We start from the raw sequence: 20,015 nt of genomic DNA, 5'->3' as shown, positions 1-20,015 counted from the left end.
AAAAAATTCACGAGGTACAATATTTAAGTACAACAACTGCTGCTTTCAAATATCTAAGAGTTTTACTAAATAAGAAATGATTTGTTTTTACCTTGTTATATTCGTAATTGCTATTACCTTAGGATAAAAAGACCACATGTGACAAATATGCATGACAGATATAACATGCTACCCAAATATTTTAGATTTAAAACTATCCTCGCTATCCATGTGATTGCAAATATCTTATTTCAGGACACTCATCCTTCATAATAGCATCTATTAATTTACTAAGATAGACAGAAAGGCATCTTAATATGAGCTTCTATCTGTGATTACATTTATAAATAAAGATTCTATAAACAATTGAGAGTAAATGAATAGGATGCTGAGGCATACGAACATATTAGCCTTGGGTGGCTTCTGCTTAAGTTCTCTAGCAACAAGCAGCATTAACTTTTGGACAAGACTCATGATTTACTAGGCATTCCGCCTGATGCTATCAACACAAGCATTACCAACTGCCAAATGAGGTATGAGTGGGGGGTACATCAGTGAAATATTGTATACCATTAGCTAACCTCCCCAAACCTAATTGTTTCATGCCAAACTATGGGTTACAATGAAGAGATGGGATTTTCATAATCAGTAAGCAACTCGTTAATCCAACAAAATGTTGGTTTAAGTCTTATCCTAGAAACACAACCAGATTACTGTCCTGTGCACTAGACAATTTGGTCCAAGAACTGACTAACGTAAATGACTTGGATTTCATTATTAATTTTCATCAAATTAATGAAGAATTAACAAGGCAGCATCACTCTCAGGGGCTTTGACTCTTTGACATAAAGCTTTGTAAAGTGTTTCCGAACTGTAACCCATAACCAAGGCTCTGCAGATTCCAAATTTCACTTTCTATGATTAGAAAAACATAATTTCCATGTCATAAACTTCACGGTAGGTGGTTTCACTGTAGTCAGCTTATTTAAAAGTCATTTATTGATGTTTTTAGAGAAAATGTTACCTACAAAATACCAACCTTTATTTTTAGAGCCACAAAGTACACTCAATTATTCTCTGCTATTAGTTGATGAAATGAAAATAATGAAGTGGCCCTAAGAGGAAAAGAGTTATATGAGTGAACACAAGCTTAACCCTGATATTTTCAAAGAGCATTTGCCAAGTGGATACTGGAAATGGAAGCGGTAGCAATGGAGGGCATAAGCAAGAAAGCAACCTATGGGTTGGGGCACAAGGTGTAAGGAGTATAGATGGACTCTCGGAGAGATTAAACTAAAGATAAACTTGATCAACTGTGCAATTGCACCTTACTCCAGATAATAAGGAACATATTTACCACTGCAAAGACCATAGTTTGTCATGCCCAGGATATGGAGTAAACACACCCTGAAGGCTAAAACATTTGTCACTATCATTCATTCAAAGCCAACCACTGTCCCAGATATTGCAGACATTTAGGTAAATAATGCACAATCTCTGTTTCTTGAGATAATAAGAGTCTAGCATACAAAGCAGATTTTAAACTATTACAGAATATTCTGACTGGTATACATTCAAAGTGCAACAAGATTACAGAATACAATTTAAAGCATGGATATAGGATACAACCTGTTAAAAAGTAAACCTACATGATCTCTAAAGTCCCATCTGGTTTTGAAATTTTACTTAAAAAATTAATTTAAAAGGTGAATAGGAAAGAGAAAAAATAGTATGTGATATGAAAATCCATTAAGCAACGTTCAATATCTGAGGGTTAGAGTAGTATGCACAAAATGAGAAAATATGCTCCTCAAGAAAACAAGTGGTCTTTAGGATAAGAAAGAAATCCCAGGACAGTTTTCATAAACATACTGGAGAAAATAATCATAAAAAATTAACACATGGGTAAGAAGAATCTGAGGAAGATCAATATTCAGGTAAAGCTAAAAAGCAGAAAGGACTCTTAATGGTTAAAAGGGTACTGTACAATAATATGCCAATTAAGATAATTAAAATCTTGAGTATGTCTATTACACGCCAAGCCCTACGTGAGATACTTTCAGATACAGTCTGAAAATAGTTTGAGGGGACAATAAGGAATATATATTTTTAGCAAGTTTAATGAATATCTCAGACATGATAGAAATTTTTTTTGGTATTTTAAAAACTAATACATTCCTAATTCAAATCAAGTAGATATTCATAGTTTATTAATTGGCAAGTAAAAATGTTGAGGCTTAAAAATGTATTAAGAACTCTTAACACCAAGTAGATATGGCAAAACTTCCTCGCAATTCAGTCTGAAGGACACAAGACAGGACTAAAAGGACTATGCTTTTTCTTTATCAATTATCTAATGCATTCTTAAAGAGCTGATGGCTGGATTTCCTAAACAACAGCAATTGTAAATTTATTTTTTCTCCCAAAAGTCTAGGCACTTTGCAAATAAAAAATCTGAACAATCTGGGAAACTATAACACTTGTTAACAACAGTATCAATTCTTACAATATCTTAGAGGATAATGGTTGGTCGGGGAGAAAGGGGAAGACTACATAAATGATGCAAATGAAACTATTAACTAAATTGGGAATTGTGGAAAAGGGACCTATAGTGTTCACTGTTTAAATGTTTGGCTGCCGCACTTATTCCGGGAGCTCCTTGAGGATAGGGACTTTCTCTTATTCATTTCTGTATCCCCAGATTCTACTGTGGTCCCTGGCATTACACAGACCCTCAAAATATGTTTACTGTGTTAATAAATTGCATTCACTTTCTTTTCTCTCTCTTCCTTTTCCTCGCAAAGCTTACAAAGTGTGTTGATAACTCATTTTATATAACTCCCAAATAAGAGCAATCTAGGTTAGAAATAAACTAGCAGAATCTCTTTAAATAATCAGTGAATGGAACTAGGACTAAAACCTCATTGTAAACACTTATGTCGCAAAGTAAATTATTATAGTAGAGCATCAACATCAATGTGACTGGTGAGTCTGCCATTTAACTCCTTCTCTATAGAATAATATAAAGTACTTTCAAAGATTCCCTTGAATCCCCCCAGTAATCTTTCAAATGTCGCAAAAGCCACATGCAGTGTGTGTGTGTGTGTATATATGTATGTATGTCTGTGTGTGTGTATATATATATGTGTGTGTATATATGTGTGTGTGTGTGTGTATATATATGTGTGTGTGTATATATATATAATCTGCACTTCCTAGTCTTTTAGATGAACTTGCAAAAATGTTTCCACTAAGAAATCTGAATTGTAAAATCAATAATTTAATTGGCAAAAACACCAAATTCATCAGGATCAAGAAAGACTAATGAGGCTTCTTGCTATATACAAAGAATTTTGACAAACATATAGAAGAGTGCTGCAGTAACTTGAATTCCCTTTCAAATGAATGCATTAAGAGTAAATGCCACCAACAAACTGAAGATAGAATTAAATCTCAAAGCATAATAAGCAAGGTGGATGTGCAGGGAGGGTAGAGAATTATGTAATTAACACATCTAATATCTCTTTATTTAAAATACGCCAGGATATTAAGCCCATATCCAAAGTCAAAATAGTAACTCTGTTGATCTTGCAACACGAGGGAGCTAATATTAATAAAGCTGTCCCCAAATTTTGCCTCCAGTTGTTTCATCTCTCCAGAGGTCTCCTTGTATCTGATCACCGCTGCACAGCTCAGGCAGTACAAGGAATTCTTCCTCAGTGCGGCCCTCTCACCTGTGAAGCACCAGTCCACCATTCCCTCTTTCAGAAAAACCACAATCATTGGTTTCCCCTGTCTTCATTCCTCCAAGCAAGAAACCTCAGGGTTATTATCTTGGACTTCTATTCTCTCTTATCCAATAATTCCACAAGTCCTATCAGTTCCCTCTTTCCCTTCCACCTTGACTTTGGCCATTTTCACATGGTAGCAGTAACTCAGTCTCCTTACTTCAATCTCCCTCCTATCCAATGACATACAAAAATATCCCATTAGATTAATTCTATCTAAAAACTGCTTTCATTTATTGCCCTACCTCGAAATGATTATAGGTCAAATAAAATTAATCAACTTGGCATTCATAAATCCCCAAAATCTGTTCTCAAACTCTTTATACTCTGACACAAATGGTCATTTATTTTAACCAAACTGCTCTTCTGTTTCTAAAATACAACCTAAGCTTTTCTACCCAGGTATATTGTTGATATCAGCTCCTCTTTCAGCCATTTTCTCCCTTCCCACTCCAAACTGCCCAGTACACTTTCCCCCAGTATAGTAGAGTGGAAACACCAAGGGCACTGGTGTCAGAGAGACCTGGGTGCAAATTCTGGCTCCACCAGTGCCCAACTAAGGGTTAGTGATCAAGTTACTGAATCTCTCCACAGTCTCAGCTTCCTGATCATAAAATGATAAAATTTTACCTGATCCAGGGAGTTATGAGGATTAACTGAGATAACACAGTCCCCCTGGCACATAACCTATTAATTTTCTTTACTGAAAGCAGGGACATTTTAAAGTCTTTTAATTCTTTTTTAGACCCACCACTATACTGAGTATACAACATATGACGAATAAATCACTTATGATAATCACAGACTGTCTAATTAAGCAGAGACAAACATTATTTAGACAGAGAAGCTAAAAAGCAAAGGAATTACTTGACCTCTGGGATCCAAGGTCTGTGTGATCAAGCAAATCATGGTGACTTCTCTTTCTTATATTCTCCTAGATCCAAACCAAGTAACCACTTTTTATGTGTCTGGGAGCTATTTAAACATCACAAAGTATCTTAGCACTGTATCTGGCCATACCAAGTGCTAAATAAAACAAATGTCTTTGAATGATGGGAATTAAAATTAGCAAATGTTTAGCATTTCAAATATTTTAATCAAGTCCTAGAAACATCCACATCAGTATAACAATTTCAAATATTTGCTTCAATCATTTTAAAACACACACACACACACACACACACACACACACACACACACAGAGGGACCATGAGAAAAAGATACAGAACTAACTCTAAAAGAATAAAAGAAAAATTTAAGGATGGGAAAAGATAATCAGACTTTTTTAGTTGCACAGGGTGCGAATGGGGTGGAAGAAATTGAGGAAAAATGTAATTAGTTTGTTACTTCTAACCAAACCACTTCTGAAGCATAACTTTTTAGGCGCTTGCTCTGATTTTTCATTCTATCAGACATATGAATTAGTGGGAAATTATAGTGGTACTTTAAAGTTCTTGGCTACTGATATGCATGTTTTTTTCTTAGTCTAACAGAACTATCTAGGAATAGTGAAAAAACTTAGAAATCCTTACTAATTAATAACACAACTAAACTGACAACAAAACAACATCAAAAACTAATATCATTACAGTCAAGGATGTTTTAAAATTGAATAGACGCTCCATAAGGATTTAAATAAAGAAGTACCAAACAATGTGGTCAGCACCTAAACTCATTAGTTAACCACTAATAAATTTTTTTTATACCAGTATCTTTTTCCCAACAAAAGAGACAAAATGAGGTTTCAAGGGTATCATAATTTGGTAAAAAGTTAACATAAAAAGTTAACATTCTCCATCTTCTGCAATAAACACTGAGTCATACATACAATCTATTCCCAAAGCTTTTAGAGACACGTACACAGAAGGCATAAATGGGTAAGAATTTATGGGTGAAAATTAATGCCTTGTAAGAAATTCATTAATTTTTTAAACATAAAGTTCAAGGTAATCACCTGTGACTGTTCTATTTCCGCTTTGTTTAATTTGATCCCAAGGATTTCAGCAGCAACTTTCTGAAAGCACAGGAAGACCTACATAACAAAAATGGGTTTAAATTATATAAAAGAGTCATGCTTAAGTTCTCTTTAAATAAACAGAATTTTTTAAAAAATGATAAACAGCAATAATTGCAAAAATATGATATAGCAGGTGATTCCAAAAATACCTTTGTCAAATGTAGCAACATTTTAAATATAATACTTTTTAAATTATTAAGCCATAATTCAAAACTCTATCCAATTCAATGAATTTTCTCTAAACACACACATTAAAGATTTAACATGATGATTACAGCTACCACTTTAAAAAACAACAAAACAATCTTACTTACTAGTATAAAAACTCCCATACTTACTGAAGAAAATAAAAATAATCTATACTTTACCACCCTACTTTTCATTGCCAATTTTATCTTGGTCCTTTTAGCCGCCTGTGGCCTATCTTAAAAGGTCTTACTTTCTAACACTTTAATACTCTCTGTGACTTTCACATCATTCCAACAAATTCTCCATGTATCTTGAGTAAAGCAACTTGGTACTATTTACTATATTTTATCAGTTCAAAGGAAAAATATATGCCATTACGATTAAACAAAAACAGACAAATATTTTTCTATAAATAGCCTTTCCACACATAGCTAGCTTATGTCAGGTCTACTATAATTACTAGAGTTCCAATCCTGATATTTAGTGTAGTATAACTATCTTTTCTTCATAAATGTCCTACCATATTGTTATCCCTACTCATCACATGCTTACAGAATATTTATCAAAACTTTGTTAATTTTTATTTCTAACAAAAAATGGATACATATTTCTGATAGCCTTATGCCATTTGTACCCTAAGAAGCATAATATATTTTAGTTCATTGATGGTCAATGTTCAAGGAACAATAGGAAAAGTACTGTGGTGGAGTGGAGAGAAAGAGTGGTTCTAAAAGAAGATGAGCAAAGAGATGAGGACTGCAAAGCATGTAGAATCTGGTAGGCTACTGGAAGGACTTTGACATTTATTCCAAATGAATGGAAGGCATGGGAGGGTGGCCCAATGTGACTTTTATTTTAACAGCATTAGTCTGGTTGTTTGTATTAACATTCACTATAGGAGACCAAGTGTACAAAAAGAGAATCAGCAAAGACACTAATGTAAAAGATTATGGAGGCTGAACAAAAGTGGTAGGAGTGGACACAGTAACAAATAGTCAGCAGGTTCTGGATATATTTTCAAAGTATAGCCAATGGGATTTGGTGACAGATGTGGGGTATGAGAGAAAAAGAGGAGTCAAGAAAGGCTCCAAAATTTTTTTGGCCTGAGCAACTGGTAGATCTGCTATTTATTAAAGTGGGGAAGACTGTGAGAGATTTTAGGAGGGAATATCAAGAGCTCAGTTCTAAACATGTTAAATTGGGCAGCCTATTAGACATCTAAGTGGAGATGCTGCACAGGCAGTTGGATATAAGAGTCTTGAGTTCAGGGGAAAAGTCTGAGCAAAGCCAGAAGACTAAATAAAGCCATTATGGGAATACATGTAGAAAAAGATATCAAAGGACTGAACCTTAGTTGGTTGGAGAGGTAAGAAAATTAGTCAAGGGGACTGACAGAGTAGTTAGTGAAGTAGAAAAAAAAAACAGGAGGCATTGTATCCTGGAAGCTAAGTGCAGAGAGTATTTCAAAGAGGAGAGAGTGATCAGCAATTATTTATGTTGCTACTTAGTCAAGTAAGATGACGGCTGAGTACTGATCATTGGATTCAGCAAAAAGGAGGCCATTGATGACCTGGATAATAGCAGTTTGGGTAAAATACTGAGGGCAAAAGTCTGCTGGAACTAGAAGAGAAATTGGGAAAAGAAGAACTAGAGACAACTCTTTCAAAACATATACTGGAAAGTGAAGGAAGGAAATGAGGCAACAGCTAGAGAAAAAATGTGGCATCAAGAGCTTTCTTGTTTTTAAGATAAAAGGAGTCATAATATGTTGTATGCTGAAAGAATAATCCAGTAGATGGAAAAAAAATAAAACATATGAAACAGAACTGCTAAAGCAATATCCTTGATTCAGCAAAGATAAATGGGACTAGCACACAATGGAGAAGTTGGCCCTAGCTAGAATAGATCCCATAGTAACCACAGAGAAGACAGAAGATATGAGAACAGATGGGGTAAGTAGGATGACGTTAGACCTGGTAGCATCAGTATGTAGAAGTTGTCTTCTGTTTGTTTCAAATTTCTTATAAAATAGGAAACAAGGTCATCAGCTGATAGAATAGAGGAGGATAGTTTGAACACTTCTGAAGAGAGAAGAGAAGCTATGAAATAGTCATTGACTGGGCACAGTGGCTCACGCCTGTAATCCCAACACTTTGGGAGGCTGAGGCAGGTGGATCACGAGATCAGGAGTTCAAGATCAGCCTGGCCAGGATGGTGAAACCCCAGCTCTACTAAAAATACAAAAAATTAGCCGGGCGTGGTGGTGGGCACCTGTAATCCCAGCTACTTGGGAGGCTGAGGCAGAGAATTGGTTGAGCCCAGGAGGCGGAGGCTGCAGTTAGCTGAGATCACGCCACTGCACTCCAGCCCAGACGACAAAGTGATACTCTGTCTCAAAAAAAAAAAAAGTCACCTAGCTGAGGGAAGAGGTGGTAGACTAGGGATATAGGGCATAATTACTGAGCAGCATTAAGGGCCCACTTGAGATTAGGGATTGTGAACTTCAAGTGAAACCTCCAGCATACCTCTGTGCTTTTCTCTGGTCATGTTCATGAGCATACCCATGAAAAAGCAGAGGCTTGGTTTAAACCAGAATTAAGATTTAGCCAAGCAGGTCTGACAAAGTGAAAGAGGAAAAAGGGAATTGAGAGTATGTGCATGGCAATGATTTGGACTGGCCATGAGATTTAAGTTCAGAAGAGAGAAAAATGAAGACATGAAAGAGGTTAAGATTTTGCAAAGGTGTTAGGATCAATGTCTTGTAGGTCTTGCTAGGGTTGAGAATGGTTGTGTTAGGACATTCAAGGATGTGAAACAGAAGATGGTTGGTGGTTAGTGATTAGGATGCCTGATACTGAGGTAATAGAAGAGCCACAGTAATTTGTAATGACGTGATCCGTGGTATGCGAGAGTGACTAAGGTGGAGTCAGGAAGAAACAAGGATACTGAAATCACTAAGAATTATGACATAGGTAATATCAGAGAAAGAATAGTAAGCCAGGAGCTCAACTCCTCAAACAATGAGAGGAAGTTACCTGGAGCTAGAGATGATTACAAGTCTTAAAGTAATTTCATAAGAACAAACCATTTCAAAGTATCACTTAAAAAAAAATGAAGTTTTTTAATAGTGGTTCAATATAAGCACACAAAAAAACACTAAGTGGCAAAAAAATACTAAGTGGTTAAAAACAAGTGAAAATACTACAAGTTAAAATAATTCTGAAATAGCAAAAAGACCCCTGGGAAGATTAAGCGAGGGCAGAAGCCCAGTGAATCCATGGATGAATTTATCTACAATTATTGACATTACATTTTTTTCAAAGGCATGGATGGGTGCATATGTGCCCATATTCACATTGTCTGAGGCGAAAGGATTCCAAGAGTCCAAATTTTTTAATGAGTCTTACCAAAAGAAAGATCAAACCCCAGTCATATTATTTAATATTTATTTTAGGTATAAAACTATAAAGGATATTACAGAGAAAAACATCAAAAATATTAAACCACAGAAAAATTTCAAACTTCTTTTAGTTGAAAAATGTCAACTGGAAAAATAGTCAAATGGGGGTCGGTGAGGATTATTTGAAAAAACTGTGACACATGACTATTAGCACTAACATAAAGATGGTCATAGAAAATTTCTAATGCAATAGAAAATTATAACAAGTAAAAAGCAGAAAGTGAATAATAAAACTTTCAAAATTTCAACCTCAATTATAATCAAAGAAATTCAAATTTAAATAGTGAAGTATCTTTTTTCTTTTGGGGGGGCCTACCAATTTGACAAAGATTTTAAAATAAATACATAAATAAATCCTGAATGTTAAAAGGATGTAGTTATGGCAATCATACAATGCTGGTGATAGTATGAATTTAGTCTTTCTGCTGGTGATTTGGCAATGTTTCAACCCCCTTTCAAGGAATCTTTCTACCTGAAGAAAATAACCAAAACATCAAAAACTTATGGACAAAATTTTACATTAGAACATTATGTTCAAAACTTAACAACCTGTATGTTCCACAATAAGAATAAGACTGAATAAATTTTTGAACATTTATTAAATGAATTATTCAATCTATTATTAAATGACATGGAAACAATAAAAATATGAAGTAAAAAGTAAAATATAAAATTATTTCTATATTATAATCGTAATTTTTAAAAATAAATACAGGCTTGTGGTTAAGACTGTGAGTCCCAGAGTGTCACTATTTGCCTTTACAAATCCTCTCTCCTCCACTTATTAGCTGTGTAATCTGGACCCCATTACATAATTTCTCTAAGACTCCTCTATAAAACGGAGATAATCAGAGTAGTACAATGTCTATAATAAAGTAAGCACTCAATGAATGCCATCTCCTAGCCACAGGCAACAGTACTAGTATGAGCATCAGGAAAAGAGACTAGATGGAATCATACGAGGTTATGAGTGGTTACCTCTAGATAATGACATTATGGGTGGTTTATATTCATTTTAATTCCCTTTTTAAAAATAACCATAAAATTATGTTAAATAAATTATAAAAGTAATATAACCAGAATAAACATGTTATAACTAATCTAAGGAATTTCATGTTTTCAATAGGAATTAATTTGCTCCAAAGGTTAAATAATGGAAGCATACTTCCTAGGAATGTTAGTAAATAAAAGTAAAACATCACTTATAATATACAGTATTCATTATTTTACTTACAGAGTCTCCTGTCTTGGCTGAGACAAAGTGGCTACTAAAACCATTTTCCTGGCAAAACCGTAAGTGTTTTTCAGGTTTTATTGTTCTCATATGCTCCAAATCAACTAGAAAGGTGTTAAAGAGAGAAAACAATTCAATATTAGAGTCTATCAATACATTTTTAACATGCTTGACTTGCTTTCCAATATTATATTCCAGTTTAGACACTAGCTGTGCAAGCTTGGACAATTTATTAAACCTCTTTATGACTGAGTTTCCACATCTATAAACTGGGAATAATAAATATAACTATTTTGTAGAGTTATTTGATAATTAATCTATATATAATGCACAATGACCAGCAAATAAGTGCTAAAAAAAATGTGAGCTATCATTATTATTATCATCTGTATAAGTTCAGGCACAGTGATGATGCGCAAAAAAGATCTACTTAATATAGTACCTTTAAACATGGTGATTAATTGAAGGCAAGTTGTACTTACCCAAGCATATTTGGCTTGAAACAGTTTAATTACTTTAATAATTAATAGTTAGCTCTGTAATCTCTATAAGTTTGAATGTTAGCACAAATACATAACTTTCTGCTTAAGAGATCAATATTACATTGGGTGTTTATATTAATTTATAGCCATAGTTTAATTTCACAAAGACGTAGTTCAGTTGTTTTCCATCTAGAGTATCCATTTTGAGAGTAAGGGGCAAGGATATATTTCCTTGAATAGTTGTAGGTGCTTTAAAGCAAACCACAGTACTCACATGCAATACTGGTTTTATCCAGCACAGTCTATTTTTCCAAATGTGATCCTTTATTTAACAGTTTCTCTTTTTACAACACTACAGACCCTATAAGGGTGTTTATTCAATGCCGTCAAATTATAAGGCAAATATATTCACAGGATTTAAGGACAACTAGGCTCTTTGAGTCAATATAGGAAAAAAAAACCTTAAACTGATTTCCTGAGGAAGGGACCCAACTGACTTGTAAAAACTTGTAAATTTGCAAATCTAGTAAGCCTACATAATAGTGCCAATTGATTATCAACTAAAAAACGCACTCATACTACATAAAAGACTTTATTTAAAATTATATTGAAAGTCTTTAGTTTGTAGGCTCAAGGGTTTTCTCTCTAGGAGATTTTTTTTTTTAATCTAATGGGGTATTCCTGAGCCCCATTTATATTGTTTACCTTGGAAAATACAGAATTTTTTTTTTTTTTTTTTGAGACGGAGTCTTGCACTGTCATCCGGGCTGGAGTGCAATGGCGTGATCTCGGCTCACTGCAACCTCCGCCTCCCAGGTTGAAGCAATTCTCCTGCCTTGGCCTCCCGAGTAGCTGGGATTACAGGCGCCTGCCACCACGCCCAGCTAATTTTTTGTATTTTTAGTAGAGATGGGGTTTCACTATGTTGGCCAGGCTGGTCTTGAATTCCTGACCTCAAATGATCCGCACACCTCGGCTTCCCAAAGCACTAGAATTACAGGCGTGAGACACCACGCCTGGTCTTTTTGGTTTTTTGGTTTGTTTGTTTGTTTGTTTTTTGCTTTTCTGGCCACAGTGCTATTCCTTAAACATCACTATCTCCTTATTTACAAGAACAGGCCAAGGAATGTCCAGATACCACAGGCATCAATTTGTGGAAGACTAAAATACTAAGCTATAAGCAATGACATTTACATATCCAATTTATCATAATATTGAAGCTAAAAAATTTTTCTAATTCAACAAGAGTAAGAACAAATCTTGTCGCCAGGAAAAATTCCCATTGAAGTCCCCACCCATTTAAATCACCATCCAATAAATAAATAAATAAATAAATAAATAAATAAAAATAAAAGTTGTGTCACTTAATGTGTGTGTACATTTGTTTTTTCTAATGGTTTACTGTTTTTTCTTTCTCTTTCTCTCTCCTTCCTTCCAAATCTCCATGTATCACTTACTAATCAAACGAAAGTTTTTTTTCCTAACAAATATAACCATGGAAAGACTAGCACTACCATTGGTCAATTTTTTTAAAAAATGATTTATTCAACAAACATTTATTGAGCATCTATCATATGCCAGGTATTGTGGTAGGTAGTGATATGGTTTGGCTGTGTCCCCACCCAAATCTCATCTTGGGTGGCTGTGTCCCCATCCAAATCTCATCTAGAAATGTAGCTCCCATAATCCTCACAGGTCTTGGGAGAGATCTGGTGGGAGGTAACTGACTCATGGGGATGGCTTTTCCTGTGCTGTTCTCATGATAGTAAATAAGTTCTCATGAGATTTCAGGTTGGAAAGTAGTGCTCACAGCCAAGCACCAGCCTGTCTGCTCCCTCGCCCCACTGAACCCTGCCAGCCCCACCAGCTCTAGAGCCCCATCCCTGCACCAACACTGCTGCAAGAGTAAAACTAGGAAGGGAGAACAATGAACCTCCCCTACCCTGAGCAGCCACCCCCACCTGAGTGATCATGCACAGAGGGCAGACACAGACCTGCACCTGCCAGCACCAGACCCCCATGCTAACACCACCACCAGCATCACCATGGACACAGTCGCCAGCAGCAGGGGCCCTGTGTCCCTCAAAGCAATAATGCCTCTGCTGCCGCTGTGAATGCCTGCAGGGACGCAGGCACCTGCTAGCACCTTGCTGCAGTTGATGAGTGCGTACCCCACCGTGCTGCTGCTGCTGCTGCTGCTGCTGCTAATACATGCAAACAAGGACAAATCCCACTGCTGCTGCCTTACGAAACACTTTGGCTAGTACCACCCACTGAAGTGTAATGACCAGTGGTCCAGGAATATGTAGGCCCCACCAGCACAGTGGGTTCCTACCCTCGACGAGTCAGAGAACAATGTTGGGGCTGGATACAAGTCCCCCAGATTTAGAGCATGAAGTCCAGAAGTTGGGAGCTGAGGTTTGGCCCCCTAAAATCTTCCAGAAATGAAGCCAGTTGACTGAACCCACCTTATACCACAATCAAACTCTCAAGGTCAACAAATAGGATAAAAGAAAAAAAAATCCAAAGATCAGCAACATCAAAGATTGAAGGAACATAAGCCCACAAAGATGAGAAAGAATAAGCACAAGAACTCTAACAACTCAAAAAGCCAGAGTACCTTCTTTCCTCAAAATGACGGCACTACTTCTCCTGCAAGGGTTCTGAACTGGACTGAGATGGCTGAAATTATAGAAATAGAATTGAGAATATGGATAGAAACAAAGGTTATTGAGATGCAGGAATATGTTGAAACCCAATCCAAGGAAGATCCAAATGATACAGGAGCTGAAAGACAAAATAGCCAGTACAGAAAAGAATGCAGCCGACCTGACAGAGCTGAAAACACACTACAACAATTTCATAATGCAACTGCAACTATTAATAGCAGAATAGATCAAGCTTAGGAAAGAATCCCAGAGCTTGGAGACTGGCTTCCTGAAGTAAGTCAGACAAGAATAAAGGAAAAAGTATGAAAAAGAATGAACAAAATCTCTGAGAAATATGAGATTAAGTAAAGAGAACAAATCCATTACTCATTGGTGTCCCTGAAACAGATGGGGAGACTGGAAGTAACCTGGAACACATATTTCAAGATATCATCTACGAGAATCTCCCCAACCTAGCAAGAGAGGCCAACATTCAAATTCAGGAAATGCAGAGAACCCCAGTAAGATACTTCACAAGAAGATCATCCCCAAGACACATAATCATCAGATCCTCCAAGGTTGAAATAAAAGGAAAAACGTTAAAGGCAGCTAGAGAGGAAGGTCAGGTCACATACAAAGGGAAGCCCATAAGACTAACAGACCTCTTACCAGAAACCCTAAAGGCCAGAAGAGATTGGGGGTTAATATTCAATGTTCTTAAAGAAAAGAAATTCCAATCCAGAATTTCATATCTGGCCAAACTAAGCAAAAAAGAAATAAGACCCTTTTCAGACAAGCAAATGCTCAGGGAATTCTTAGCAGACCTGGCTTATAAAAGCTCTTAAAGGAAGCAGTGAATATGGAAAGGAAAGACCACTACCGACCACTACAAAAACACACTTAAGTACACAGACCAGTGATACTATAAAGCAACCACACAAAAAAGTCTGCATAATAACCAGCTAACCTCATGATGACATCCACATGCGAAAGAATAAAAACAGACTCTTATCTTTCACCATAAGCAAAAATCAACTCAAAATGGAGTAAAGGCTTAAATTTAAGACCAGAAACTGTGAAACTCCTAGAAGAAAACAGGAGAAATGCTTACAGACATTGGTCTGGGCAAAGATTTTTATGGATGAGGCCTCAAAAGCACAGACAACAAAACCAAAAAGTAGACAAATAGAATTATATCAAACAAAAACCTTCTACACAGCAAAAGAAATAATCAACAGAGTAAAGAAATAACCTGCAGAATGGGAGAAAATATTTACAAACTATGACAAAATATTAATATCAAGAATACACAAGGAACTCAAAAAACCCTGCAAGACAACCTAGGCAAAACCATTCTGGACATAGGAATAGGCAGATATTTCAGGATGCCAAAAGCAACTGCAACAAAAGCAAAAATTTACAAATGGGATCTAATTAAACTAAAGAACTTCACCACAGCAAAAGAAACTATCAACAGAGTAAACAGACAACCTACAAAATGGGAGAAAAGTTTGCAAATGATGCATCTGACAAACATCTAATATCAAACATCTGTAAGGTATTTAAATAAATTTACAAGAAAAAAAACTAACCCAATTAAAAAGTGGGTAAAGGACCTGAACAGACACTTCTCAAAAGGAGACATACATGCACCCAACTAACATGAAAAAAAGCTCAACATCACTGATCATTAGAGAAATGCAAATCAAAACCACGATGAGATAACATCACACACTAGTCAGAATGGAAAAATCCAAAAAATAACAGGTGCTGGCAAGATTGCAGACAAAAGGGAATGCTTACATACTGTTGGCGGAAGTATAAGTTAGTTCAACCATTGTTGAAAACAGTGTGGTGATTCCTCAAATACTTAAAACAGAACTACCATTCAACACAGCAACCCCATTACTGGGTATATGCCCAAAGGAATATAAATCATTCTATCTTAAAGACACTTGTAAGTATATGTTCCTTGCAGCACTATTCAAAATAGCAAAGACATGGAGTCAACCTAAATGCCTGTCATTGATAGACTGTATAAAGAAAATGCAGTAGATATCCACCATAGAATACTATACAGCCATAAAAAAGAAGGAGATCATGTCCTTTGTGGGAACATGGATGGAGCTGGAGACCATTATCCTTAGCAAACTAATGCAAGAACAGAAAACCAAATATGACATGTTCTCACTGATAAGTAGGAGAAAAATGATGAGAACACATGGACACATAGAGGGGAACAATAGACACTGTGGCCTACAAGAGGATGGAGGGTGGGAGGGGACAGAGGATCAGGAAAAAGAACTAATAGATACTAGTTGTAATACCTGGGTGATGAAAAAATCTGTACTACAAACTCTCATGACACAAGTGTAACTATGTAACAAACTTGCATATGTATCCATGAACTTAAAAGTTAAAAGAAAATACAAGAAGTTATCACGATTAGCAAGACAATGAAAATCTAAGCATCATAATTGTCTCTATTATTCTGGTCATCTCACATGTAATCAAATAGTCATAAAATTACATTAAATTTAATTATAAATTGTGAAGCCTATTTTACATTTTTACTTATGAGGGAAAAATATTAACAAAACTTGTATCATTGGGGAAATGTTATTTCTGTTGCCATTTAATGGCTCAAGTGATACATAGAAAATAGTACAAAAACAAAAAAGGTGGATACCTCATTGTCAACACATTTTGTTGGAAGACACAAGGAAAGCAATGCTGAAGTATGAGAAGTAATTATACAGTGTGGAGGTTTGCTACACGTTTAGGTAAAAGTACAGATGGCTCGAACATGTCATCTTTTGGTATTTGCTAGATTCTTCTTCAACAATAAAATCTGAAGAAAATAGTTGTCTGTGAAGAATCAAAGAAAAAAATGTATGTTTTCAACATGATTGCTTCTTCAATTAAAAAAAAAAAAGTATTTGCATGGAGTGGATACTTTTGACTGGAATGAAAATACAATTCTGAAAAGATAGCACCACCACTTCTGAATGCCAGAAAGCATATGTGCGTCTAAAGACACTGTCTACTCAATGCAAAACTTGTTGTGGGATCTGCTCGTTTTTCCTCCCTGACTTTCCCCATGTCAAATTATAGACTTGATAACCCAAGAACTCCCAGTGTCAATTTTCACCCATCACTATCATTCAGTATTTTGTAAGATCTTTTAACAAATGTGGTGTTAGTCTAACATCTCTGCTTTCAGACAGCAAGATTTACTTGGAGAGTTGGATACACCATAAAAGAAATGCTAATTAAGAGCAACATCTTATTGGTTAAAAATGTAGTCTTCCAAATAGAATAGAAAGCCCAGAAATAAACCACGCATACACGGCCAAATGATCTTCTAAAAGGAGGCCAAGATAACTCAGTGGGGAAAAGGACAATCTCTTCAACAAATTATGTTGAGAAAACTGGATTTTCACATGTAAAAGAATGAAGTTGGACTTTTTATCTTACACCACACACAAAAATTAACTCAAAATGAATTAAAGACCTTAACATAAAAAAAAAAAAAAAAAAAAAAACACTGTAAAACTCCTGGAAGAAAACACAGGGAAAAAGCTTCAGGTCATTGAACTTGGTGGTGATTTCTTGGACATGACACCAAATGCAGAGAAACAAAAGAAAAAACAGACTAACAGGGCCACATCAAACTTTAAAACTTCCTGCATCAAAGCACATAATCAACAGAGTGAAGAGACAACCTACAAAATGGGAGAAGATATTTGCAAACCATATATCTGACAAAAGGTTAATATGTAGAATATATAGAGAACACCTGCAACTCAACAACAAGAAGAAACACAATTTACAAATAAGCAAAAGGCTTGAATAGATATTTCTTCAAAGCTAATACATCATCAGAGAAATGCAAATCAAAACCACAAAGAAATATCACTGCACCATTAAAGTGGCTAAATTTAAAAAAAACAAGGATGAAAAAGATGTGGAGAAATTGGAACACTAGTGTTTGTTGGTAGGACTGCAAAGTGGTGCAACTGCCACAGAAAACTGTATGGGGTGTCTGAGAAAGTTAAACATAGAACTATTGTATGATCCAGTAATCCAACTTCTGGGTATATATCCCAAAGAATTGAATGCAGGGTCTTGAAGAGATATTTGCACACCCAAGTTTACAACAGCACTAGTCATAATAGCTAAGAGGTGGAAGTAATCCAAATGTTCATTGATGAATGACTGGATAAACAAAATGCAGTATATATATACAATGGAATATTATCCAGCCTTAAAAAGGAAATCTTGTCACATGCTACAACATGGATGAACCTTGAGCGCAATACATTAAGTGAAATAAGGAAGTCACCAAATGCAAACATCATATGATTCCACTCTTATGAGGTAACTAAAGTAGTCAGATTCAGAGACAGAAAGTAGAATGGTGGTTACCAGGGGATGTAGGGAGAGGAAAAAGGGAAGTTGTTGTTTAATGGCTATATAACTCCAGATTTGCAAATGAAAAAGTTCTGAAGATTTGTTTCACAACAATATGACCACATTAACACTACTGAATTGTACACTTAAAATGGTTAAGATGGTAAATTTTGTGGTTTTTTTAACCACACTTTAAAAAAAATAGCTTTCCAAAGCTACAGTTATTGACAATCCACTACTCTGAAATACTTTAATGGAAAATTTCAAATTTATAAAAAAGTAAATAGTATAATGACTCTTGAAGTATTCATCACTTAGCCTCAACAACTGTCAAGTCATGACCAATCCATTTCATCCATACCACCACTCTCAGATTATTTGAAGGGAAACTGAACACATATATCACTACACGCATAGATATTTTAGTACCATGTTCTGTTTTTATTTCATTGAAGTTTACAGCTTTGATTCAGAAGCAACATATTAAAATTCTGAATCTACCTTCACATAAACAGATCCAAAGACAAAAACCACATGATTATCTCAACAGATGCAGAAAACGCCTTCAACAAAATTCAACAGCCCTTCACGCTAAAAAAAAAAAAAAAAAAAAAAAAAAAAAAGCCGTAAACCTCAATTGCGGGGCTTACTGCTGATGTTAGACTGTTAGGTAATCTTCTGCGTCAGGAGTGTTTGGATTCCAGATTTGTATTCGATAGACCACTGCCTGTGTCTCGTCTTGTATCTCTAATTGGAAGCAAGACGCAGAAACAAACACAACGATATGGCCGGAGACCATATGGTGTTGGGCTGCTTATTGCCGGTTATGATGATATGGGCCCTCACATTTTCCAAACCTGTCCATCTGCTAACTATTTTGACTGCAGAGCCATGTCCATTGGAGCCCATTCCCAATCAGCTCGTACTTACTTGGAGAGATATATGTCTGAATTTATGGAGTGCAATTTAAATGAACTAGTTAAACATGGTCTGTGTGCCTTAAGAGCGACACTTCCTGCAGAACAGGACCTAACTACAAAGAATGTTTCCATTGGAATTATTGGTAAAGACTTGGAGTTTACAATCTATGATGATGATGATGTGTCTCCATTCCTCGAAGGTCTTGAAGAAAGGCCACAGAGAAAGGCACAGCCTGCTCAACCTGCTGATGAACCTGCAGAAAAGACTGATGAACCAATGGAACATTAAGTGATAAGCCAGTCTATATATGTATTATCAAATATGTAAGAATACAGGCACCACATACTGATGACAATAATCTATACTTTGAACCAAAAGTTCAGAGTGCTGGAATGCTATGTTTTAGGAATCAGTCCAGATGTGAGTTTTTTCCAAGCAACCTCACTGAAACCTATATAATGGAATACATTTTTCTTTGAGAGGGTCTGTATAATCATTTTCTAGAAAGTATGGGTATCTATACTAATGTTTTTATATGAGGAAAATAGGTGTCTTTGTGGTTTTAAAGACAACTGTGAAATAAAATTGTTTCACCGCCTGGTGAAAAAAAACAAAATCAAATAAAACAAAACAAAACAAAAAACTCTCACTAAACTAGGTAGTGATGGAACGTATCTTGAAATAATAAGAGCTATTTTTGACAAACCCACAGCCAATATCATACTGAATGGGCAAAAACTGGAAGCATTCCCTTTGAAAACTAGCACAAGACAGGGATGCCCTCTCTCACCACTTCCATTCAAAATAGTGTTGGAAGTTCTGGCCAGAGCAATCAGACAAGAGAAAGAAATAAAGTGTATTCAATTAGGAAAAGAGGAAGTCAA

General features: G+C 35.7%; 1 protein-coding gene and 1 pseudogene across 4 annotated transcripts in view; one reads left to right on the top strand and one right to left on the bottom strand.

Annotated features, from left to right (window-relative positions):
- The window catches only part of RAB28 (RAB28, member RAS oncogene family), a 120,318-nt gene that overhangs the window by 3,086 nt on the left and 97,217 nt on the right, over window positions 1-20,015 (bottom strand). For 2 of the 3 annotated variants that reach the window (XM_011984129.1, XM_011984128.1), the window contains exons 5-6: window positions 10,668-10,771; window positions 5,722-5,799 (exon numbers count right to left, since the gene is read on the bottom strand). In XM_011984129.1, coding sequence (XP_011839519.1) covers window positions 5,722-5,799; window positions 10,668-10,771 — 182 coding nt within the window. Of the gene's footprint in view, window positions 1-1,018; window positions 1,095-5,721; window positions 5,800-10,667; window positions 10,772-20,015 lie in introns of all 3 variants that reach the window. The other variant, XM_011984130.1, reaches the window with a different exon arrangement.
- LOC105542546 lies at window positions 18,841-19,733 on the top strand (annotated as a pseudogene). The gene has a single exon (XR_001006485.1). The product of XR_001006485.1 is annotated as a proteasome subunit alpha type-1 pseudogene (transcript).

Source organism: Mandrillus leucophaeus, unplaced genomic scaffold (genome assembly GCF_000951045.1).
Source record: "Mandrillus leucophaeus isolate KB7577 unplaced genomic scaffold, Mleu.le_1.0 Scaffold261, whole genome shotgun sequence".
Taxonomy (NCBI): Eukaryota; Metazoa; Chordata; class Mammalia; order Primates; family Cercopithecidae; genus Mandrillus; species Mandrillus leucophaeus.
Note: the sequence above shows the minus strand (reverse complement) of the source record. Positions and strands in the feature narration are given on the sequence as shown.